Source organism: Ambystoma mexicanum, chromosome 8 (genome assembly GCF_040938575.1).
Source record: "Ambystoma mexicanum isolate Mex_15411 chromosome 8, UKY_AmexF1_1, whole genome shotgun sequence".
Lineage (NCBI taxonomy): Eukaryota > Metazoa > Chordata > Amphibia > Caudata > Ambystomatidae > Ambystoma > Ambystoma mexicanum.
In genome coordinates, this window is record NC_090929.1 from 1268362352 (window position 1) to 1268386824 (window position 24473).

Genomic DNA, 24473 nt, shown 5'->3' on the forward strand with positions numbered 1-24473 from the left:
CGAAACCCAGACTTGGAGCACCACCCCGCCCCATCATTGCCAGGATCCTGAATTTTTGTGATCGGGATGCCCTCTTACGGGCGGCCAGAGTTAAGGGGGAGCTGCTCCTCGGGGGGGCGAGGATACATCTATATCCAGACTTTTCCATAGCGGTGCAGCAGGAGCGGAAAACCTTTCTAGCTGTGAAGAGGAGACTCTGGGATTTAGGAGTTAAATACTGTATGCTTTTCCCCGCAAAGTTGAGAGTCGAACTGAAGAGGGAAAATCGAGACCAAACCCATGCCCCCTCACCCCAAGCGCATATATAGAAGAACAGCAGGAAGAACAAGGAGCGCACTTATCATTTGAACCAGGCCCCAGCGCACCCATGGGTGACAAATATGCTGAAACACACCCACTTCACCAACAGTGCAACTTACATGCTACATTAGAATCAATGCTGCAATATCAGAATCTACAAACACAAAAATCCCTGTTTAAAGGCTTGCAAATGCCTATAGGAATTAACATGGTCTAAATGCACAGTGTAAAGCCATGTTTCAGGAAAATTACAGCCAAGTTCATTTCACTCACTGAACACTGGCTGCGGGAGCCTTCAACAATGTTCCTCGCAAAACCCCCGAACTGCCAAGGCCACACATTCAAGATAAGACTGCCACAAATGCGAATAAATCAGGGCAACCCAGTGTGTTTTTTTTTTCTTTCCGGGAAAGAAAGACATTTTCTCAAGGACTCGCACAACATGTGAAACATAAATTGTAACAAGAATGGCGCAGCCCAGCCAATCTGCGCCCAGAGCCCAGGTGCGAACTGCTTGTTCAGCTAAAAAGTTATGGGAACAAAGTCATAATATAACAGGATAGAATTAGGTAATGGGGGCTGGCACAGCTAAATCAACCCACTGACGCAGAAAGGCTAACACCCAATTGTCAGGCTCACTATAAGGGCTACATAGGTAACCTACCACTTAGCAGCCAATAGCAGGAGGAGATAGGTTTCTGGGAGCTGATCCAGTTCTGTGAGGTCAGCCTGCAGTGTGATTACAAAGCTGGCTTGCAAGCCAGCCCCCGGGAGACGGCGCCTGAACTTGCGATGTGCACGATGCTCTGTGTTTTTTTTTTCTTTTCTTTGCCCAGAAATAAATGCAGTTTGAAACATGCTGCTGCCTGCTTGGGACTCTGTTGCATTTCTGGGGGCCATATGGGAGGTGTTGGGGCCTCCCATAGCTGGTGAGGGTATGGCTGCTGGCCCCCCACTGCCCTGGGGGGGGGTCCAGCTCCTCCCCAACAGAACACTCTAATAAAACTTTTTTCTTCACCATTCCTGAGGAAGCTTCCAAATTTATCGACGAACACTTCCCGGGCTGAGCCGCTTATTCCCAAGCTGGAATGTATATCTAATCTGCATATTGCCGTGCCTAGGACGAGTGGGGAGCCCCTGCGGGCTTCTCCCTTTATGATGGCACCCTATCGTTGAAGTTCATTGGTTGCTGGTTTGTCCACGTTGTTCCTTTTATCCTATGCAATTGTGGCCCTTTGTGCCATGCTGACTCATTGTTTCCAGAGGCATTACTCCCCGGCAAGACCCCGTCTTGGGGATTACTCTATAGTTACCACTATGTCCCCGAGAGTGGGTCCTCTGACTCCTTTCCCGCCCTTATCACTCGGACTCCATATTTGCCTCCCTAGATGGTGTATTGGGACTCATGGCTGCTTCCCTCCTGCTCACTTGTTTTATTCCCCATGTGCCATGACTCCCTCTGTTACCTGTTTATGCCTCGTATGCTATGGTTAATAATATTAGATTGCATACTCTCCTCACGCACTCCCTAGTCCGGTGCGCCACTGCCCGGCAGTTAACAGTCCCCCAGGTGTAGATACCTAGAATTTCTTGGTTGATATGGGTTTATTTGGGTCTCGTCCTTCCGATTGGGGGAGGGATGTGGGTGGTGGGCGGGGGTGGGTATGTTATAGTTAAAAAAGTCTTGACAACCACTAGAGGCGCCCCATGCACTGTGGTAATGTTTTTTGAGTACACTAACGGGGCCCCGCGTACCGCAGGATCCACTAGCTCCCTGTGGTTGGCGCCCCCGTGGCAGGAATACAAGCAGTACTCGCGCGAGTATGGCTAACACTGATGTGACCTTCATGAGCTGGAATATTCGGGGGTTGGGCAATCACAGAAAGATGAGACAGGTACAGCTACATGCTGAACGTCATGGGGTGAAGATTCTATGCTTACAGGAAACCCATGCTCGAACGGAGCAGTGCGAGCGGTTTGCTAGGCAATGGGGACCCCAGAGGTACTATACTAATTATTCAACGCAAAGCTGTGGCACCCTCACTCTGATACACAAGAGCTTGAACTTCACATGCCACCACTCGCATATCGATCCTCTGGGCAGATACGTGTTCATTGCTGGCAGATTGCTCCACCAAGAGATAGCCATCCTGAATATATATGGTCCTAATATCGACCACCCTGAATTTTACCTGCACCTAGCTGCCCTCCTCGAAAGTTACCCCCTACTTCCGATATTGTGGGGGGTGATTTCAATACCATACTAGATGTCACCCTAGATAGGTCAGGCACCAGACCTCGCCAACTTTCCAAGGCAGCCTACACTATCCTTACATCCCTCCCTCGGCTGGCACTTGTGGATGTATGGCATCTAATGAACCCTGATTCCCACACGTTCTCCTTCTATTCTTCGGTCCACGATTCCGACTCCAGGATAGACAGATGGCTAATAACGGACACATTGGTCAGATCCGTGTCCCACTTGGCTATCCTTCCTAGGACGATCTCGGACCATTCGCCGGTACTCATATCCCTAAACTGGGGTTCTGATGCCGAAAAAGCTAGGCTGTGGAGATTAGGACCATACGCGCTTCTCGACCAGGCCTTTGCAACCGAACTCGAATCCTCCATTGAGGAATTTTTTTAGATTAATACAGGTTCGGTAACATTGCATGCTGTCCTGTGGGAGTTGTTCAAAGCGTACGTGAGGGGGATGGCCATATCCAAGTGCTGCGGCATCCTTAAGGAAATCTGCTCAGACATTGCTGCCAGTGAAACGGTTCTGGCTATCCTTGAATCCCAATATGCTCATGACCATTCCCCAGCTGCTCTGGGTTCTGAGCTGGACAGGTTTCGTGACCTTGTCCAGCATGAGGTTAAATTCCTAGACTCCCCCCAGGCGGTGAGGAAATACGGTGAGGGCGAACGCCCGGGTCGCTTGCTAGCCAGGCTGTTGCGCCGGGAGTTCGGTGCCCCCCACATCCCTGCGATAGTGAGACCCGATGGCTCGCTCGCCACCTCCCCCCAGGACATCAACTCCCAGTTTCAACTATTCTATACCTCCTTGTACTCTGCCCCCGATGGTCCCCAAGCCCCGGAAATTGACTCCTACTTGGAGGCCCTCCCCCTCTCAGTGCTGTCCACCGAAACCAGCCTACTCCTGGAGAGACCGTTTACTTCTGATGAGCTTGACGAGGCCATTGTATCGCTGGCTTCGTGGAAGGCCCCTGGCCCCGACGGGCTCCCCATGGATTTTTATAAACGATATAAGTTGATTCTGATCCCGCAACTATTGGCCCGGTGGGAGGAATCGTGTGAAAAGGGTATTCTTCCTCCATCTCTCCGAGAAGCGCTGATAACAGTGCTCCTTAAGCCGGGTAAGCCCCCCACTCAGTGTGGCTCATATCGACCGCTGTCTCTGATTAACAGCGATGTTAAAATATATGCTAAACTGCTGGCCAACCGCATAGCCCCACATATGCCGCACATTATTCACCCCGACCAGGCGGGATTTGTCCCGGGTAGATCTACATCCCTGAATTTGAGGAGACTCTTCAATGTAATTAGCAGAATCAGTCCCACCACGCAGGCGGTTGCAGCCACCCTAGACATGCAGAAGGCCTTCGACTCAGTCTCATGGAGGTATCTATGGCGAGTCCTTGAGAGGTGCGGGTTCGGCCCCAATTTCCATGCGTGGGTCGGGTTACTCTACACTGCCCCGTCGGCCAGGGTTCGACCAAGGACAGATGCTCTGCCCCCTTTCAGATATCCAGAGGCACACAACAGGGCTGCCCCTTCTCCCCCCTCATATTCGCCATTGCAATGGAACCCTTTGCGGACATGGTACGCCAATCCCACTCGCATAGGGGCCTACGCACGACCGGCCAATCCGATGTGATCTCCCTATATGCGGATGACGCTCTTCTCTATATCCGGTCTCCCAACTCTAATCTCGCCCCCATGTTAGCGGATGTGGCTCGCTTTGGGGACATATCTGGCCTTAAAATAAATTGTTCCAAGTCCACTTTATTCCCACTAACAGATTCCACACAACCTCCCGCAGACTTATATGGCTTCAACTGGTCGCCATTCAGCATCACCTACCTGGGGGTGGTGGTTTCCCGCCACAAGGCCAAGCTCCACGAGGACAATTATCAGACTTATTTAACTAGCCTTGCGGTGAAGGCTTCCAGCTGGTCCAAGCTCCCCATTTCACTAGCTGGCAGGATTGGAATCCTTAAAATGGTGGTATTACCCCAACTTCTGTATCATTTTACCAACCTCCCTGTGTGCCCTGGGGATGTTTTTTCAAAAAGCTGCGTCAGATAACCAACACCTTTCTATGGCATTCGGGAGCTGTTCGCCTTAAACTCTCCACATTGACCACCCCCAAAGAACTGGGTGGGTTCAACGCTCCTGATTTCACCAGATACTGGATAGTAGCCCAATCGCAGTTTGCGTCGTACTGGTTTAATACTACTAATCCTCCCCACATGTTCGGCTGGAAAAACTAGCGGTTTCGGACCCTGTGATAGGCTCCCTGATTCTCAAACCAGCACCCTCTGACCCAGACTCCGCGGACCCGGTTGCTGCCACATCCCTGGAGTTGTCCAAACTCTGGGCAATGGTTGGCACGCCTCATCCGTTTCACGGTGACCTGCCGTTATGGAACTTTCTCCCCGATGTTCCACATATCCCGCAATCCTTCATATCACACTGGGCGGATGCCGGCTTCCTGGCACTCCGTGATGCCTATGAACGGGAGAACTTTGTTGAGTGGCTGGATCTTCCCCCACCTCTTAGAGGCCGGCCTTCAGTATGGCTACAATACTCCTCATTACGTAAGAATCTAAAATCCAAATTCCCTGATTTCCCTGCCTTACCCCCAGATGAGCCAATAGTGGCGGAACTCTGCTCCTACCTCTCCTTTAGGGGCAAAGTGTCGAGGCTGTACTCATTAATGCAGAATAGGACGGCCCCCCTTTTACAGGGTTGAAACGCGCGTGGGAGGAGGATCTGGGAGTTGAACTCACTGACGAGAGATGGTCCTATATGTGTGGCCGTATCCACAATGTATCCTACAACACCAAATTTAAATTAATACAATTCAAGGTGCTACACAGATACCATCATACACCAGTAAGACTACATCGCATGTTCGGCACCGTTCCTCCCAGCTGCCCCAGTTGTGGCATGGATCGGGCTACCTACATTCATATGCTATGGCACTGCCCTCGTCTCACCCAGTTCTGGTTAGACGTCTGCTCCACACTTTCAGATATCCTGGACTATACCATAGCCCCCACCCCATTACACTGCCTATTTCATGATCTCCCAAAGCTTCCCCGCGACTCTCAGAAACTTGCAGGCCTGGGCATGCTGTTGGCGGTCCGCTGTATATTATTATGCTGGCTCCGTCCTAGGGCCCCTACCTATGCACAGTGGCTCAGGTCAATCACATGGGTTCACGATATTGAGGATTCTTGGAATGCAATGCAGCACTCCCACTCGATGCCGAGAGACATCTGGGGGAAGTTTTGGGACTATATGGCTGCCATGGCCTCACCCACGAACTCTGTTGTGTCCTCCCCTAGGGGCTCCCCATAAGTGATGCTCTTTTTCTGATATAAACTGTTGATGTCTAGCCTGCTGCCTCATCTTCTGTGTAGCGTAATTGATGCATGATGTGTGGCTAATAATGTATGTTGTTAACTCCATTGACTCATTTCTGGTGCCATATGGCGCCTTGTTTGTTCTGGTGTGTTGTCAAGACAAATAAAGAAAGTTAAAAAAAAAAAAAGTATAAGTATAGATGACAAGACTGCCAGCACTAGACAGTGCAGAGGGGACATGATGAGCCAGCCTAAGAGCCACAATGTACTACTACCTGGTGACTATAGACTTTATAAATGTTGTCAAGCTGATTGCAACAAGGGTATATTTCAGAAGATGAGGAATCTGTAGGAGAAATCATAGTTTCCATCAGGACATTACCGAAAGTAATTTGTTCTTCAAAGCAGATGTTCAGGCAAAGTTATTGGACAAGCCCTACAATGGATTTGACCTTTTTGGCACTATGACCAAAAAAAGCTTTGAAAAAGGTAAGGAATCCGGGCAAACAGCAAAATCATGTGGCCTGCCAGTGCTTTTTCTTTTTATTGTGCTTCTGGAATGGGCAGATAAGGCCTTATTGCTTTCCACTCCAGGGCTTCCCATTCCCACATGAACGTCTTTCTCAACCAATCCCATTTGCAAGAACACTACAAATGTAAGATCATTAAACAGAAAAGAATTGTTGGCATCAAAAACAATTGTGACGGATGAAAGAAGAGGAGATGAGGAAACTACATTAAAACAAGAAGAAGCCAAAAAATAGTTTACGTATGTTTGGCGGAATCTAGGTTGAATAAAGATCATGAATTGCATTTTTTTTAATTGGAAATCATGTTCTGTTTGTATACCCTTCCAACAATGTCAAGTTATTATATAATTGCAATCAATTTGTATATGTGGTACTGTAAATTACCTCGCTTTTAGAACAGCAGATATGATAGGATTTTATTAACAACAAGCACTTAAAATCTGAGAGGCGTTCTAATTTATCATGTACTAATAAAGTGAGCAACTATTACAATTCAATGCCAGTTTACGTATGGCTACATAAAACTATAGTAGTTCAATAATGAATCATTGAAAACTGGTGAAAAATAAATTGGTATCTTTTAATTTTCTAATGTTAAATAGAAACCTATTTCGAATATATGATTATTATTGTGTTCTATGAATGCACTTAAAAGTTTTAGTGGACTGGCACAAGGCAAAAATAAGAAACTCTCCAAATCAAGTTATGTTCAGTGACTTTTAAAAAATAAAAGCTGGTTTAATTATTTTTTGTGTTAGAAGTAACAGTATTTATATTCATGTGCTCCACCTTCATAAACAAATGATCTGTCTTATTTCTGCGTTATGGAGCACCGTGCCTCAGCTAGAACGTTACTTTCTGTCTTGCCCCACTGCACATTATAGGAAAACAGGAAGCTCTCCCTACTTCCTGTTTCCTGTCTGCGTAGTGGAAGCTGAAGCAAACAATTTGGCTGCTGAAGTAGATTCCTTCCTAAGGAAGATAGATCAGGGTCCAGAGCAGGTATGAAAAAATGTGTGTGCGCGTGTGTGTGTTTGTGCTGCTTGTTTATGATGTATGTATGGGTGCATGCATGGAAGGGTATGTTATGCAATGTGTGTTTGTGTGAATGAATGAGTGCATGATGTTTGGGTGACTGGGTGCGTATGTGAATGAGCGTACGGGTGAGCAAGTTAATGTTCTGTGAATAGGTGTGTGCGTGTGTGAGGGGCATAGTGCCATAATGGCACTGCAATTTTTTTAAATGGGCATCATCATAAAGCAAACATGTTACTGGTTATTATGTGACTAGACTGGTATTTTTGTACTGGGAAACTATGATAAAGCCAGCATGATGTTTTATTACGTGGCTAGAATGTCATTATAATGTACCCAGTCTAGCTGTTTTTTAGTGTGGCATAGAATTTTATTATGTGCGTGCTACGTTCACACGGGCCAGAAAGATGGGGAGATGGGGGGTTAGGGATCCCATACAAAAATCTTGCAAAGGATGCTGGGAGTTCTGGATCCAGCACTGCATGCGTACACCAGAGGTTAAAAGGTGGAACTGAGAAAAATGGTGCTGGCAACTACCAGTATAAGTAGGAATGATGGCAAGAGTCAGAGTCGTGATGAGGCTGGTTACAGAGCAGCACGGTAAATGATAATAATGAATTTGTTCTTCGAGCAGCAATTACCCAAATATGTGATTAACCCTGATATCAACATGTCCTAATATCGAATTTGCATATACAGAAAACAGGATCTTGAGTTATCATGCTGAGGTATATGCATTCATAATTTACTTTTTTAACAGGGATCAGTGGCTTACGTGTTGACAGAGGAACTTTTTGAATATTTACTTTGGAATCCAATGAACGGACAATGCCACAAGCAGTTTGATGCATTTTGCCCTCTACAGAGTATTGACTGTTTGATTACAGCAGATAATGTACGTATTCTTAATTACGATAGAAAAAATGATTGGGTGTTTTGGAAAAAATGTGAACCATGATTATAGTGTATCAAATATCATAATCTTTAAGAAATACAACAATGTACATGTTTTCTTTTGAGTATTAACTTATATCATTGGGGAAAGTTATTCATTTTAAGTCTTTTACTGTGTTCAAAATACATTTTGCACTTTCAATACCAAAATTCCTCTACATGGAGCACTAATTGGGGCGCACAAGTTCAACAAAATAATTGAGCTATAGAGCTATCCACCATTTCTGGGAACAAGTGGCAAGACTGGCTATATGAAATATATTTCCAGCAACTCGATCTTCAGTATGTTATTGAAAAGCATAAGCATTGAAAAAATACAAATAGTAAGTTATTAATTGTCGTCCACATGCTTACCGAGATACCCATTCTTACTCTTATTTTATTTGGTCTGTTTATTTAGATCCATTTTGTCATTGGCTCCACATAGCTTATAATCCTTCATGAGCCTAAGTATGATAGCCTTGTCACATTTCAAGCACTGCATCGTTTTTGCTTCATTGTCTTCTGGACTCAAGGCGAGTGCGCTGAAAGCACTGGCATGGTCTACGTTTTGCAGTCATGGTACTTAGTTTCGCTGTGAGAAAATGTACTTTATTGTACTCATTCATCTTTATGTGTTTTGGGTGCTCCTTTTATGGTCACTCAGGGGTGAAGAAAACATAACCTGTTTTGGTAGTCATTCTTTTTCAGTGATGACCTACATCTTACCGAAGGACGAACAAGTCCTTTCCATGTAGGTCATGGCTGATAATGGAAATGTCTATAAATAGACAAAAGCGTGAAAACTCTAGGTTTTTACCTTGATGCCATCTCTAACCTCACCAAACAAACCATCATGATCGCCTCAGCCTCCGCCTACACAGGCAAACTAATTAGGGCCAGTATACCCTTCCTATGATCCAATAACTGCCTCACTCTTGCTAGAGCCCTCATACAGTCCGAATTGGACTATTGCAATAGCCTATACCTAGGTGCTAACCAATCTATAATCAACAAATTACAGGTACTTCAAAACAACGCACTACGAGCTGCACTTAACATCCCCAGGCGAGAGCACATATCCACTGTTAGGAAACCGTGCAAATGGCTCTCAATACGACAAAAAATTGATCTGAAAACCATCTGCCTCACATACAAGGCATTAAACCACCTAGCCCCACCATACCTCACCAATAAATTCACCCTGAAACCTGCCACCGGAACCACCAGATCCTCCAACACCTTATGCTTGACAGTGCCTAGATTCTCCTTAAAAAGAGCTGGAGGTGCCAGTTTCACAGTACTTGCCTCCGAACTTTGGAACATCTTACCACTCAACATTAAAACTATTGAGTCCTTCCAGATCTTCAGGAACCAGGTTATCGGCTGGCTCCTGAACAAAGAGTGACACATACCTCCCTAGATATGTGCGTACACCTCCCTCTGGACTATGTTTGTAAACTCTGTATATTGTAAACTCTGTAAATTGCTATATTTTGAAATTGTATATATCTCACTATGTAACGTCTTCTTTAAGCGCCCTTCTACCTCTGGGTTTGGAGCGCTATACAAATAAATAAAACAAACAAACAAACAAATATATAAAAATGCTGTAATGTATTAGTAGGGTTGCCAGTTGACTCCATGTCATGAGGGACACACTCCTACACTCCTGGGTTTTGCTTTTAACTTAGTAGTTCACTCCACTGTATTCAAATGAAGCACCCAAAATTACAACTCCCATCAGGCTATTGATGAAGAAGTGAAAGCGCATATTGGGACACGGTTTCTCTCCTGATATGAAGTCTCCTGACAGCCCTGTCCATGTGCCATTCTTTTTTTAGTGACAGTGCCCCTATGGGTAAATGTCAACACGGCATGAAGCAGCAATTCTCTTGTCAATGTTATGATATAAAAGTCAAAGAAAGTTTAACATTAAAATAAATACAGTATTCTTAAAGGTTTTCTGCCAGCCATTCGGGAGCAGAGGTTTGCAGCTCACAAATCCCTATGAGATGGTACATATATCAAATATGTATACATTTGATGCCCGCTGACTGTTTGCTCTTTACATTCCTCTGGGCATTTAAAAAAGCTTTTTCCCAAGGTGTTTTTTTTGTGTGTGTATTTATTATATACATATGATCTTAAAATTACCAATTGCCAGTAAAAAGTATTTCTGCGACCCACCTTGTTGCTATGGCCTCCATATTTTTCAACAGACCATATCTAAATGGAACATTCATTGATTTAGAGGCTGACCATAGACGTTGTGTCAACTTTCTTCCTCTGTAACTAGCGTCCTATACATCAGTATTATCTTTTGTGTAAGCACTGCTTTACAGCTAATCAGGTTAAGTCCCAGGTGTGTTTTAACAAATTTCCTTAAAATGTTTGCTTCCCATTTTTCCAAACAGGATACATACCTCCTGCCCCCAAATTTCTACACCATAGGCCACAATAGACCTCATTTTGGCTTTATACAGTGTTACAATGGATTCCAAAATATGTCGACCAAGGATACCTGCGAAAAGACAAATTGCTCCTGCAATCTTATTGACTTTTAAATGTACTGAATTCCAGTGATTATCCCATTTTAACTGGTCATCTACAATTACTCAAAGATATTTATAATCTCTTACTACCTCTATTTCTTTATCCTGGAGCTGCCACTTATATTTTTTTCATTCTTTAATTCCCTTTACTGAAGACCATTATCTTGGTTTTCCCTGTATTAAATCTCAGGTTATTGTTCTTTGAATATCGATCCAAAGCATGCAGTTTTATCCATGAGCAGTATAATCCATGCTTATTAGATCATCCGCGTAGGCTAACCAGTACAGCGCAACATTACCAAATATTGCAGGACAGATGGCTGGTCATTGTAAGGCTTCCTGGAGATCAGCCAGATATAGGTTAAATAAGCAGGATGCCCGTAGGCAGCCCTACATAACTCCCCTACTCGCCTTTAACAGGCTAAATGTCTGTTCAATTGTGCACCGAGTACGTACATGGGCACGGTTGTATACCTGCTTGTGAATGTTGTATGGTGCCTCACGGGGGTCATCAACCGTGGCATCAGGGGATAACCAGTATCACCTGCACGGGAGCAACAGCAAAGTGTAAAATGTCATACTTCTGCCCATATCATGTTGATAGCTCTAGAGTGTTCACTTGAGAAGACAAAAATGCAAAATGCAGTTTAGTTAGTATATGTCCTATTTCGGTTACCAGAAATGCACATTGTGAGAATGCGTAGTGGTGTGTGGTGTGCAGTGGCTTTGACATGGCCCATTCACAGCCAACATGACCTCTGATCCTTTTAGTACAACTAACACAAATGGAACTGGTGTATGTGTCATTATTGTATTAGAATGCAAGAATACCTATATGTCCATGACAGAAAATCTGAGATATGTACTAGAAAACATTTAGATTTCAAATCTGCTGCATGTGTGATTGTGATTGTGTGATTGTGCACGGCTAACAGGCAGGGGACCTGGCTAATTTGTGTGCAGGCAGTGGGTGGAAGCATAAGTATTCTCTGTCTTTGCATCAGGTGTTGTGGATTTGCTTGACTGTGTTTGTGCTTCTTTTTGTCACTTTGGTGTGGGGTATTCAGGTCCATGTAGTTCTTTTTTTACTGCTGCACCTTGAATTATACCTGTACACTTGCACATTTAATGCATCCACAACACAAGTAGGTTTGTCTCCCCTTACCTTTTTTATCTTTACTTGTTGTACTATTGTAGCCCCCACATTCAACAGTGCACATGCCCTTGTAGTTAGACTCACCCAGCAGCCAGGTAAGGTATGGTGTTTTCTGCCCTCCCTGTTACGCTCACCTGGACCCCACAGGTGTGTCGATCGGACCCAGACAACTGCGGTCTCCGTCAACGTGATGCGTAGTGCAGAGATGACTGTCTGGACTGGCCCGCCTAGTCTTGTCTGCTGGACCCGAAGAAGTATTTTCCTGCAAGTGGAGACAGAGATTAGCCACCTGTGGGTTTTAGTGATGGCCTCCCAACTGTTCTCGCTCTCCCCCACTAATCACCTCCGATATCCCGATATCCCCTTAGTAACCTCACCTTATGTTTGTAAAAGATGAGCTCTCCATCCTGCGTGTCTTGCAGGGGCGCGTAGATACCAATTACTTCACTAGTTTGAAGGTGTTGGGAGAGTTCCGGTAAGCATTGACTCTAAAGTCCCAGGTGGGATTGGTAAGTATCAAGTTCAAAGAGTTCAATGTGCCCGATGTTCGCTCTTGTCCCGTTCCTTCCTTAAGTTGCAACTGAGTTCGTGAGAAGAAGGTCTCGTAGCTGCTGCTGGCGTTCAGGTAAGAGTCTGTGTTACCCAACGATGTCCGGTAACTATTGCATGCGTTAACGTGTTGTTTTTCTCCCTCTTTACAGATGCGGCATATGAAGATATGGAGAATAATACCACCGGTGGTAAATCAGGTAAGTCTATGGTGGTAAGAGGTATTTGTTGATTCCCTTGGCTCACCTTGTTATTCTTGTGCCCCTAGGTGCCGGAGTACGACGAAGAAATGATGGAGACAGTACCGGATTGAAAGATGCTGTGAGAACTGGTGAGTATGCCGCCGTGCTGGAGCTGGCGAAGCGACGCGTGCAGGACTGATGTACTTTCCAGGTCGGGAGATGAAATGGATCCGGAATCAGGTGAGGAATTTGAAATAAGTTTGTTTTCTAACCTTGTCCTTTTCTTCCTCTTTATTCTAGGAGCTCCGGATTCGAGGCGGGCGTGGTAGAAGACTGGATGCTGGCTGCAGGCACACGGACGTGGCAGAAGACTGGATGCTGGCTGCAGGTTCGGTAAGAGTCACGCTGCTGGATGCAGAATAACACGAAGCATGTGTTGCTGTTCGTGCGTGGTTTAAATAGCCTCCAAAGTAGTCCCAGGAAAGAAGTTCCCCAGGACCACACCTGAGTAAAACATAGTCCCTGTAGTAAAATAGTCCCATCCAGGCCTCACGTTGGCTTGGATTTATTTGTAGCATGGTCTGCATGAGGTAAGTAATGTCTATGAGCCTGGCGCCATGGCGCCAGGACTGATTTTTATTATGAGCCTGTTGCCTACGGCGCCAGCACTGAACCCAGACAGCCCCTAGCTGGTGCTGCTGGGGTTTTTGTAAATGTCTGGATGCCTGCTCCCGGGGCTGATGGGCTTGATCCGGATGCCCGGGGGTAGGCATCATGACACTCCCCTCCCCCAATTCAACAGTGCACATGCCCTTGCAGTTAGACTCACCCAACAGCTAGGTAAGCTATGGTGTTTTCTGACCCCCCCCCAATTAAACAGTGCACATGCCTTGTAGTTAGACTCACCCAGCAGCCAGGTACGCTGTGTACTGTGACGTGCCATGTACCGAGGCAGTGTGGAGTTGTGGAGCAACATGGAGTCGTGGCTTGAACTGGGAAATCTGGCGCAGAAATGGGTGATGAGGTGATGGGCATCACATACCATCTGCATGCTCAGTGAATGATAAAGTTTTCTGTTGCCATACACTGCCTCCACAGAATGCACAGCATGCCTGGCCACCAGCACCACATGTGTGCAGTTCAAAGCGCCAATTACGTTTGGCATGCCTGCAAGGGCATGAAAGGCTATTTTTGCACCATTGACCTGGTCAGCAGTCCTGGGTAGGCTGATGTGGTCTCCAACGTGACCTGAGAGTGCATCAATGACCTAGACAAGGACACACGTAAAACAGTGTTGCGATATCCCATGCAGCTAACACGCAGTGTGTTGGTATGTGCCTGTGGCTAGGAAGTGTAGCACAGACACTACCTTGAGCAAGAGGGGATGGATGTGCAGGTATTTATCAGGCTGACCAGGTCGTCATGGATCAGGTCCACTATTGAAGTTAGCCGGTACAGGGTGTGGATCTGGCGTTGGCTCACGTTAAAAGGTGTGGCACTTAAGCGTGGAATTGGTGGCTGCCTGCGGGATGCAACCTGCTGGCCATTGGGGTTTTGCTGGGCCATGATGGCCCTACTTCTCCTCAAGTGCCTCTGCTGCATCCTCTGCCTCCCTGCCTCTTCAAGTAGTAGGCTGCAAGCAAGGCCTCCAGCTCCAGTACTCCTACTGCTACTGCTAGCATGGCAGTGTTGTAAGGTGTGTGGGAATGGTCCTTTTGTGCTGTAACACTGCTCATTGGGACCACCTGTGCTGATTTTGGGCACCTGTGGCATTTTTCTACACCCCTAAGTCTCCTTAACACGTGGCCCGTGATGCCAGTGTTTCCCTGTCCATGCCGGTAATTGTGTGTCCGTGCAGCTTGGAATGTGCACTTACTAATGCCATGCTGGTATCTCGGGCACTGCTGTGCGTCTCTCTGCAGATTCCAGCAACGGTGTTGCCGGGGATGCGGTGGGTCACTTGTGGTGCTGGTGTTACCAGCATCGCAACTCTGACTATGTCGGTCCGGAAAAAGGTGCCAGTATGGATCTACCGGAAACGCGATTTCTGGACCGGCATACTTGTAATGAGGCCCAGTGTCCTCTTCATGGTCAAACAACAATAGGGCATCACCCGATATTACTCTTAAGGGGGTGACAGTGTGTAGAAATTGCATTATCACATTTTGATTAATTGCTGGGTGGAGTTTGTTCCTCGTGACCCTACAAACTTGCAGTGGCAAATAGCCACCCGCTGATTCCTCTTCTTGATTACTAGTCCTCATTGTGCCCACACTAATTCTCATGGATCTGTTATCCAACCCACTTTGCCACTTTTGCATTCCCTTCATAATACACTGGATGGTCTCTCTTGCCACCACTCACGACATTTGCTAGTATATTTTTATGCGGATGCGTCAGCATCTCCAATTTATTCATAAAACATCACATATCCTCATGTCTTCCCTCGCTACTATTTTCCACACAACGACTAACAGCAGCAATGGGTTCTTCCTCAATCAGCTCTCGAGTGAGTTATGTTTATCAGCAATCAAATTACTTCTAAAATCTCTAACAATCTGATTGGAGTTAGGTATCAATGTCCTCTCCCTGCATACCAATATTTCATTAATCGTAGAATTCTTCTTCTTTTCTCCATCTCCACCGCCAGTGGAGACCACCTGTACCACATCATACCTGCCATTTATTGTTTCCACTAATGTCATCTTCTCGGAGTTTGAGACACTGGGGGTCATTACGAGTTTGGAGGTAGCCATGCCTCCAAACCTGTGTCCGGGTCCGTGGTGTCAGAATGGGGACTTACCGGGACATTCTGACCTTTGCGGACCCGGTAAATTCCCATTCCGAAAACCATTCCCCATTCCCATTCGAGCCCCCATAGGGCTCAATGGGAATGGGGAAGGAGCTAATAATGGGCCCGCAAATAGCGGGCCTGTTATTCGCTCCTTTGTCCCTTAGCGGCTCCCGCTAAGGGCGGCTGGTAAAACCAGCCAGCCCTAGTGGGACCCGCTAAGGGACCTCGGAATGCGGCGGTAGGGGGTTAACAGCAGCTGCATCCTTACTGGTGCTGTAAACCCCTTACAGCTGCACTCGGAATGAGGCCCACTGAATTGCCTTTTGCTACTTCCCAAATCTCGTATGACATACATACAAGCGTGATGTGTCAATGTCAGTTTCTTCTTTTTTTTCTTCTCTCAATCAAACCCACATTCCCAATTTTTTCATTACCATCATACTCTATGACTGGCTGCGGGTTAGTGGTTCCTTACTTTGTCTCATTTACCTCCTGCATGGAGTCATCAGCAGCCACACCTTCTGATTATGTCACCAGTTTAGATGTGCCTCCTTTTCTACCCACACTCAATTGAGTAAGCTTTCGATAAAGCAGAGTGACTGTCAAATTTGTTTTCAAGCAGGACACATATTTCTCTCTAAGTCCGATACCTGTACTAATCTGCTTGTTTCCCTGCATGCAAAGGGATTTAAAAACGCATAAATCATCTGCTTATGCACTCAGTTTCAACTCCATATTATCGCATTTTTCCAAAACCGCCGTTAAAAGTTGTTCCAGGGCTAGATATTGAGTAGTAGAGGACTCGCTCTCCTGGTCGCTAACCAGTGATTCATTCACACTATGTGCAATCAAATCTATATTGCCTACTCCCATGACCTCCCAGTCTCCTCTTGTATAGCCCTTTGCCAGTTAACTGTGCCGCCATCAACCTCGCTGAAAATTAAATGGACCTCATAGATTAAAGAAGCACAGGAATTCCTATCTATACATAAGTCAACATGTAGATCATTTAATGCTTCACCTGCATCTTGAGGATTATGAATGTCAATCAAGAGCGAATCCGTTTTAGCCGGAATTAAATGTTCCAAAACCAGTAAAATCTCAGGATCTTTTGCGTTGTCCGGCGCAGTGTTCGTACCAACCTTTTGATCTGCCTGGTCCTCCGCAGCCACAACCAGCAGACGAAATTCAGCAACATTCCCATCTGGCAGAGAAAGCACCCTTTCTAAACTTTCAGTTAATTTACTGCCAAGGCCTGCCAGTGATGCAGTTAGATCTAGCATGGCATTCTGGCTAAGTGTTCTCTTTTCTACCCCCTCCAGAAAGATGTTTGTAATTTTGTTCACAGATCCGCCACATCCACACACCGTTGTTTTCTTAAGTGGTGCTTTAATTATTTTAGGGAGGGATATGCGTGGGTGGCATAGTGGAGAATTAAAGCCTGCCTCCAAGGAAAGCTAGACTGCTTCCAATACCACCAATTCGCCCTATCGGACAAGCATTCTTGGACAATTCCTCCAGATCCTTCCATCTAACGCCTCTCCTGTCTGCCTGACGGCGTAACGGTGACCCGCTTTGCACGCTTCAGCTCTTCTCTCCCTTTTATGGGGGAAGTAGTTGGCTGCAAGTCACCAGCTGCCCATAGTCACTTCACGTAGAACTCTGGTCCTGGTAGTTCTACAGTTCAAAGTCAGCAGACAACCTATGTAATTTGGAATCCAGTGAATGGACAATGCCACAAGCAGTTTGATGCAGAGTATTGGCTGTTTGATTACAGCAGGCTATGTATGTATGTATGCTGAATTACAAAAGAAAAAAGATTGGGTGTTTTAAAAAAATAACAACGATGAAAAGCATTTTAAGTTATTGATTGGCGTCCATATGCTTACTGAGATACCCTTTCTTAGTCCCATTTTGTTTGGTCTGTTTATTAGATACATTTTGTTAAAGACTCCAGAAAGCTTATAATTGTTTATGAGCTTAAGTATGATAGCCTTGTCACATTTCAAGCACTGCATTGTTTACGCTTCATTGTCTTCTGGACTCAACGAGAGTTCACTAGAAAGCACTGGCATGGTCTACGTTTTGCAGTTGTGGTCCTCAGTTTCGCTGTGTGAAAATGCACTTTATTGTACTCGTTCCTCTTTATGCTGATTTCTGCAACCACTTTCTTGCCACTTGAATCTTCCCTTTCCCATTAAGCACTCCCTTGTGCACCCCCTTCTTAAGAAGCCTTCTGCCGATCCTTCCTCTCCAGAAAATGATTGCCCGATCTCCATCACTCCTTTCCTGGGCAAACTCCTGGAAAAGCTGGCCATCTCCCAGATTAATCTACATACTGAATATGTTTGTTGCCTCCATGATCACCAGTCTGGCTTCAGAGCAGCCAGAAGCACGGAAACTGCTCTTCTGAACACCCTGAAGACTTGCTCTTCAATCTTGACTCCAACCTTCCTTCTGTCCTCATTCTCCTTGATCTATCCTCTGCTCTCGACACTGTCAACCATGCCATCCTGCTCAATCATCTCCGCGACTACCTGGGTATCTCTGGGCAGGCCCTTGCCTGGTTGACCGCCTTTCTCCCTCCCAGGTCCAACTTGGGTCTTTCCTCTCTTCTTTTTTAACACAACATTTTATTGATTTTTACAACAAAATATATTCATTACAACAATGCAGTAAAGGCATAAGGTGCATCATGAGCAAGAGTCACTCAAAGTGATTGTAGGTTGGGAGTGAGGGTAGAGCTGGAATATTGACCGGTGGGAGCGGGGATTTCTTGGTCCCTGATGCTTGTCCGAATTAATTCAAGCGCGAGAAGGGGAACTCCGGGTCCTACTACAGTGTCTGCATTGAAGCCATCTGGTGAGTGGAGGTCTCCTCGTGAGGGCTGGGAATCTGGCCGCGTAATCCAGGAATGGGTCCCAGACATTCATAGTTCTATGTAGGGAATCAGTTCGTATCGCTGTGATTTTTTCCGCTACTGCTATGTCCCAACATTTGGCCCACCATATGGCAATCGAGGGAGCCTTTTTGTCTTTCCAAAGTCGGGCCATTGCGATTTTAGCAGCAAGTAGTAGGTGATTGCATAGCCGACCTGAAATCGGGAATGCTCCGTCTCCGGTTTCCCCTATAAGGACGATCCCTGGATCCCAAGGAATGGAGAGGCTGGAGATATCTTTGATGTGTTTGAGAACTTCCTTCCAATATGCCTCCGCCTTTGGACGCGACCACAGCAGGTGGAATAGGGACCCGGGCACCGGACAACCGCGCCAGCATGTGTCAGGAAAATCTGGGTTAGCTTTGTGGATTTGGGTGGGGGTGATATAGTATCTGTAGCACAGTTTGTAACCCCCTTCCCTGTTCGTGATACATTGTGAGCTTTTGTGCAATCTGTCCCATATTTTCCCCCATTCTTCTATCGCGATTTCACGACCAAGATCCTTTTCCCATTCTGTCATATATCTTTCTTTTTTTGTAGGGTCTGATCTGTCCAGGAGCCGGTAGATGGTGGACGTGCTGCCACTGCTGGTTGCCGACGTTAGCGTGAGTTCCAGCGCTGTTGGTTCTCTGGCGCATTTTTCACATGTTTTCTTGTGAGATAGCCAGTGCCTGATTTGGGAGTAGCGGAATCTTTCTCGTTCTCCCACTCCAAATTTTATTTTGCATCTTTCGAAAGTAATGGGCACACCCTCTTCTAAAAAGTGGCAAGTTTTCGACAGACCCCCTGCTACCCAGGCTTGGAATTCCCTCGGGGGGTTACCTGGAGAGAATTCCGGGTTGTTCCAGATGGGAGATAGGGGACCCACGGTGCAATGTACTCCCCATTTCCGTGCTGCGAATTTCCAGCAATGGGTCCTTATATTTGTGGCTGATAGGGGCCCGCTGTTTGCCTGCAGTTTTATATGTGGTAGGTGCGGGAGATCAGGTAGAGGGACCGGGCACCAGGACTCTTCGATTTGTCGGCATTTCGTGGGGTCTGCTTCTTGCACCCAGGAGAAGGCGTGTGATAGTTGGGCGGGTAGGAAATATCTGGCAAAGTCAGGGACGCCCATCCCCCCTGCGATTTCCCTTTAAGCATGATTTGTTTGTTAATTCAGGGTTCCCCCTTCCCCCCCAAACAAAATCTAGGATTTTCTTTTGTAAAGCCTTTATGGCAGGGCCCGGGATCTGTACAGGAAGTGCTACGCATTGGTATAACCACCTGGGGATCAGGTTCATTTTAATGGCAGAGATTTGCCCGAACCAGGAGATTTCCTGCTGTTTCCACCTTTTGAGGTTGTTCTGCAGGACGCTAATTAATTGCGGGATGTTGTTCGAGTACAGTCGGTTCGGATCTTTGGTGATCTGAATCCCAAGGTATTCTATTGCACCATTAGCCCAGGGGATTGGAGAGAGTGGGGTAAGGGAGTCCCTTTCCTTGGTGGAGAGGTTAACGGGTAGTGCTGAGGATTTAGACAGATTGTCCTTGAATCCTGACAGGGCCCCAAATTCCTCGATCTCGCTCCATAGCGCCCCCAGGGAGGATGCTAGGTCTGTGGCGGTGACTAGCACGTCATCAGCATAAAGTGCTATTTTATATACTTGATCACCTACTTGTAGTCCCCTAATGCCCTCATTTTGTCTAATTCTAGTGGTGAAGGGTTCCATGGACAGGTCAAAGACTAGGGGAGATAGTGGGCAGCCCTGCCTGGTACCTCTAGATATGTGTATGTGGTCTGATCTAGCGCTGTTATTTCGAAGTTGTGTAGTGGGAGTTTGGTAGTTAGACATGACCCAAGTGATGAAATTGGGGCCAAAGCCAAAGTGTTTAAGGATCGCATGGATATAGCTCCAGTCCACCCGGTCAAAGGCCTTATGGGCATCTAATGAGGTCACAGCCATCCCTGTCTTTGATTTGTGGCCACATTCAATTAGATTTATCATTCGCCTGATGTTGTCGTGGGTCCCTCTTCCGGGAATAAACCCTGTCTGATCTTGATCAATTAGCCTTGGGAGGACGGGCCCCAGTCTATTAGCCAATACTTTGGCGAAGATCTTGGTCTTTCCTCTCTTCTATCTCACTCTCTACTTTTGGTGTTCCCCAGGGGTCTTACCTCTGTACCTGGCTATTTAACTACTACATGGTACCTCTGGCCAACCGCATCTCTGCCTTCTGCTCTAGCTTTCAGTGTTATGCAGATGACACCCAGCTCTCCTTCAGGCTCCCCTAAGTCTCCCCTGCTCGTCTCTGAAACCTGCATGTCTGTCCGCAATTCAGGAATAGTGGGCTGCCAATGATCTCTGCCTCAATGCCAGTAAAACGGGGATCCTCCTAATTGGGACTCCTGCTCCCGCCTTCCCGCTCTCTCTCTGGATGCCCTCCATGGGCCCTCTACCTGCTCCTTCCAGTGAGCCTAATAACATTAGGGTAATCTTCAACTCCATCCTCTCCTTCTCTCCTCACATCTCTGACGTCTCTAAGAAGTCACACTATCAGCTGCACCTTCTCAGAGGTATTCTTCCTTTTCTCACATTCCCCCAGAAGCTCACTGTCTCCAGAGCCCTGGTCCTCTCTAGGCTGGACACCTGCAACAGCCTCTTTCTAAATCTGCCTGCCTCTACTCTTCGCCCTCCACATCTGATCCAAAACAGGACTGCGAGAACTGTCCTTGACCTCAAGCCCAGGGACCGTATCTCTCCAGCTCTGACATCTCTCCACTGGCTCTTGTGGCTACGAGGATCACGTTCAAGACCCTCTGCATCGTCCACAGGACTTTCTGGGGCCAAGGACCACACTACATCCAACTTTCTCTTCCTAAGCATCTTACATACCCGAGCCCTGCGCTCATCCACCTCCAACTCTCTGAAGGTCGGATGCTTCTTCAGGCAGAGAGTGGGGTCTCCCTCTGGCACAGCCTCCCTGTCTCTCTCAAACTTGAGCAGGACTACCTAAGGTTCCAGAAGCAACCCAAAACCTTCCTTTTCGCTTCCGCTTTCTCTCTCCCTCTCCCTTGCTGATTTCCCTGTCTGCTGCACACACTGGTTACCTGGCCACTCACTGAACTTACAGGACCAGGCTTCTGAAAGGACTGGTTGCCCTTCCACTGCCTCCGGCCCTCCCATCTACTTAAGGGACTGTATCTGTAACCCTAAGATTTTCGTCTTCATAAAGGAAAGGAACCAGATATATATAAAACTTATCATAAAGACAATGGGGGGCCGTGGCTAGGACGGCCATGTAAGAGGAAGCACTCCGGCGATGATCCTATGGCAAAGTGCGTGCGCGGACTCCTGTTGGCGCTGATATTAAACACACCTAACTATGAACATTGTGAGCACACTCGCTGCACTTTTGGTGCATGGCTGATGCACAGAAACAAAGTTGCAGCTTCTTGAAGTTCGGGAGCCCTGCTGCGGAATGAATACAAAATGGCGGGGAACACAAAGGAATAGCAGAGGGGCGCCGCGGCGGCGATGAAAAGAGGGCCCGGCGGGACCCCAATCTCATTACTGCACCCTGCTCCAGGCAACGGCTGAGGAGCTGTGGATGCGCTGCAGAGCAGCGGAAGGGGGTGTGAAGCCCGGGCCGCGAGTCGGGTTCATGAGCAGAAGAGCCAAGATGAAGCGGGTGCCCAGGACGGGTGCCTGACGGGACCCGCCGAGAACGAGCAAACAGCCGGCGGATGTTGGCATAGCGCTGTAGCGCATCCGTACAGTGAAGGGATATTTTGTATCGGTGGGGGCACAGACGAGCGGCACGCTCGTACCACGGACAGCGAACATACACAAAGTAACTTGGTGGAGGGGAGCGGACGGCGGCTCAGACCGCAGCCCCGTACATGTAATAACACCGCCAGCTGGGCTGCCAGGGAAGGGAGAGGCGGCCAGCGCGTTGGAGCGTGCTGAATCTCTGGAAATAAGCCTGGTAATAAACCTGCTCTAACTGGCTGCCTCCACACGGTACTGGGGGTTGTGGAGAGCCTAACCCTGCGCCCCCCCCCATAAAATTTTTTTTTAAAAAATGTAAAAAATAAAAAAAAATAAAGTAAAATAAGGAAACAACTAGAGAAAAGGATAAGCTGACTTGAGGCAACTGTTGGCCTCTGGCTGGTGTATGGAGCGGCCCCCTTCGCCTTGGGAGTGAGGACATAATATCCTGGGGCACATTGCGAGTTAGTTGACCTCGCGGCCTGCAGAGTGCTGTGGCGGGGGAGTGAAGAGCAAGTGAGGGCAATGCCCATGAGAGACTAAAAGATTACGGAAGGGCCCAGAGACACGATACCGCGGGAGCGCTGATTTCTGAAAGGAACGCGACCCACGCCTGGTGGGGGAGAGTAACAAAGGCATATCTGAACACGGTTGCAATAGTCCCGCAAACGGCGGCCTGAGAACACGCGGACGGCTGTGGGTGGGATGACGCAGTTGGCTTCTGCCAAGACACAAGTGCACGATGTCCTCTAAAATTGTTCGGCCCAGGAACAAACAGCCCACGATGGAGGCCTATACCAAGTCGCCCCCGGGCACGTAGGGGGGCAAAAGCAAGGAGACCCCCGCGGTAGCGGCGGAAACACCGGGCACGATCCAGGAGGTGCTGGCGGCGATCGCTGACTTGAAAGTGGCCAGGGAGACAAAGTTGGACCTGGCCATGAAAGAGCTGAAGGAGGGCCTGGACCTCAAGATCGGAGCGGTCAAGGAGGAGGTGAACCTGCTGAGACAGGATGTGCGGACGATTGCGGAGCGCACAGGGGCCTTGGAGAAGGAATTGGCCCCAACCACGGAGGCGTGTGCCCCGCATGCTAAGGAGCTCCATGCCCTCGTGCAACGGGTGGGCAATCTGGAGGACAGACCTGAGCAAGCCAGGTGCAACAACATCCGTATAGTGGGCCTACCGGAAGGGATGGAGGAGCCAAACTCCACAGAATACGTGGAGACCTTGCTCTTACAGGAGATAACTGGCGGGGTGCTGTCCCAGGGGTTCGTGGTGGAACGAGCGCACAGGGCCCTAACAAGGAGACCGGCCCCAGGAGCCCCCCCGCGGCCGATGATCGCAAAGATCCTGAATTATCGGGATCGGGAGAAGATTCTTGATTTTTTTCGGAAGGGAGGAACGATTGAGAGGGGGTCTGCAAAGATCACAGCGTACCCGGACTATACGCTGCTCGTACAGCGTAGTAGAATAAACTTTGGATCGGTGAAAAGAAGGCTGAGGGAAGCAGGCCACCGCTACATGTTGCTTTATCCAGCCAAGCTGAAGGTGTTTTACAAGAACAGAGCCCTTTTCTTTGAGACGCCAGACGAAGCGATTGACTGGCTGGATATGCAGGGCCGACCTCAGGAATCGGATGTCCAGAAGGAAGCTGCGGAAGATAAGTAGCATGTTGCTGTGGCACCCAGGGTGACATAGCTCAGACATTGGGACTTGAATATAGTTCTGTATTATGCTTGTGGGGAGTGAATCGTGGTACGAGCCGGCTGGACCCGCTGGACGCACTTCTCCTAAAATAGATGATAGGGAGCTCCCGAGAGGCACCTCTTGACCCCAATAGTCGTATACTTAGTTAGGTCACTGTTAGATCGGTGACGCCCCGCCGTGTCCTAGTCCTCGGACACGAGACAGGACCAGAAGCGGGTGGGCCTGAGATCCAGGGATGGAGCTGGGCATTTGTTGGGGTAGGGTAGGGTGGGGGGGGTTGGGTTGTGTGCTGTGGTGTGTAGTTGGGGTACTGGGAGGGGGGGAACGGTTGATAGTGGGTAAGGAGAGAGTCGGAAAACGAACCATCAAGGGGAGCATTGTAGGGAGCAGTGGGCCGGCAACAGACCAAGTAGATGGCATCGGGTAATCTCCGAA

General features: G+C 47.6%; 1 protein-coding gene across 1 annotated transcript in view; it reads left to right on the forward strand.

The window, feature by feature from the left end:
- The window catches only part of CC2D2B (coiled-coil and C2 domain containing 2B), a 2924037-nt gene that overhangs the window by 2413493 nt on the left and 486071 nt on the right, over positions 1 to 24473 (forward strand). Inside the window, exon 17 of the mRNA XM_069611382.1 lies at positions 8238 to 8372. Coding sequence (XP_069467483.1) covers positions 8238 to 8372 — 135 coding nt within the window. The remainder of the gene's footprint in view (positions 1 to 8237; positions 8373 to 24473) is intronic.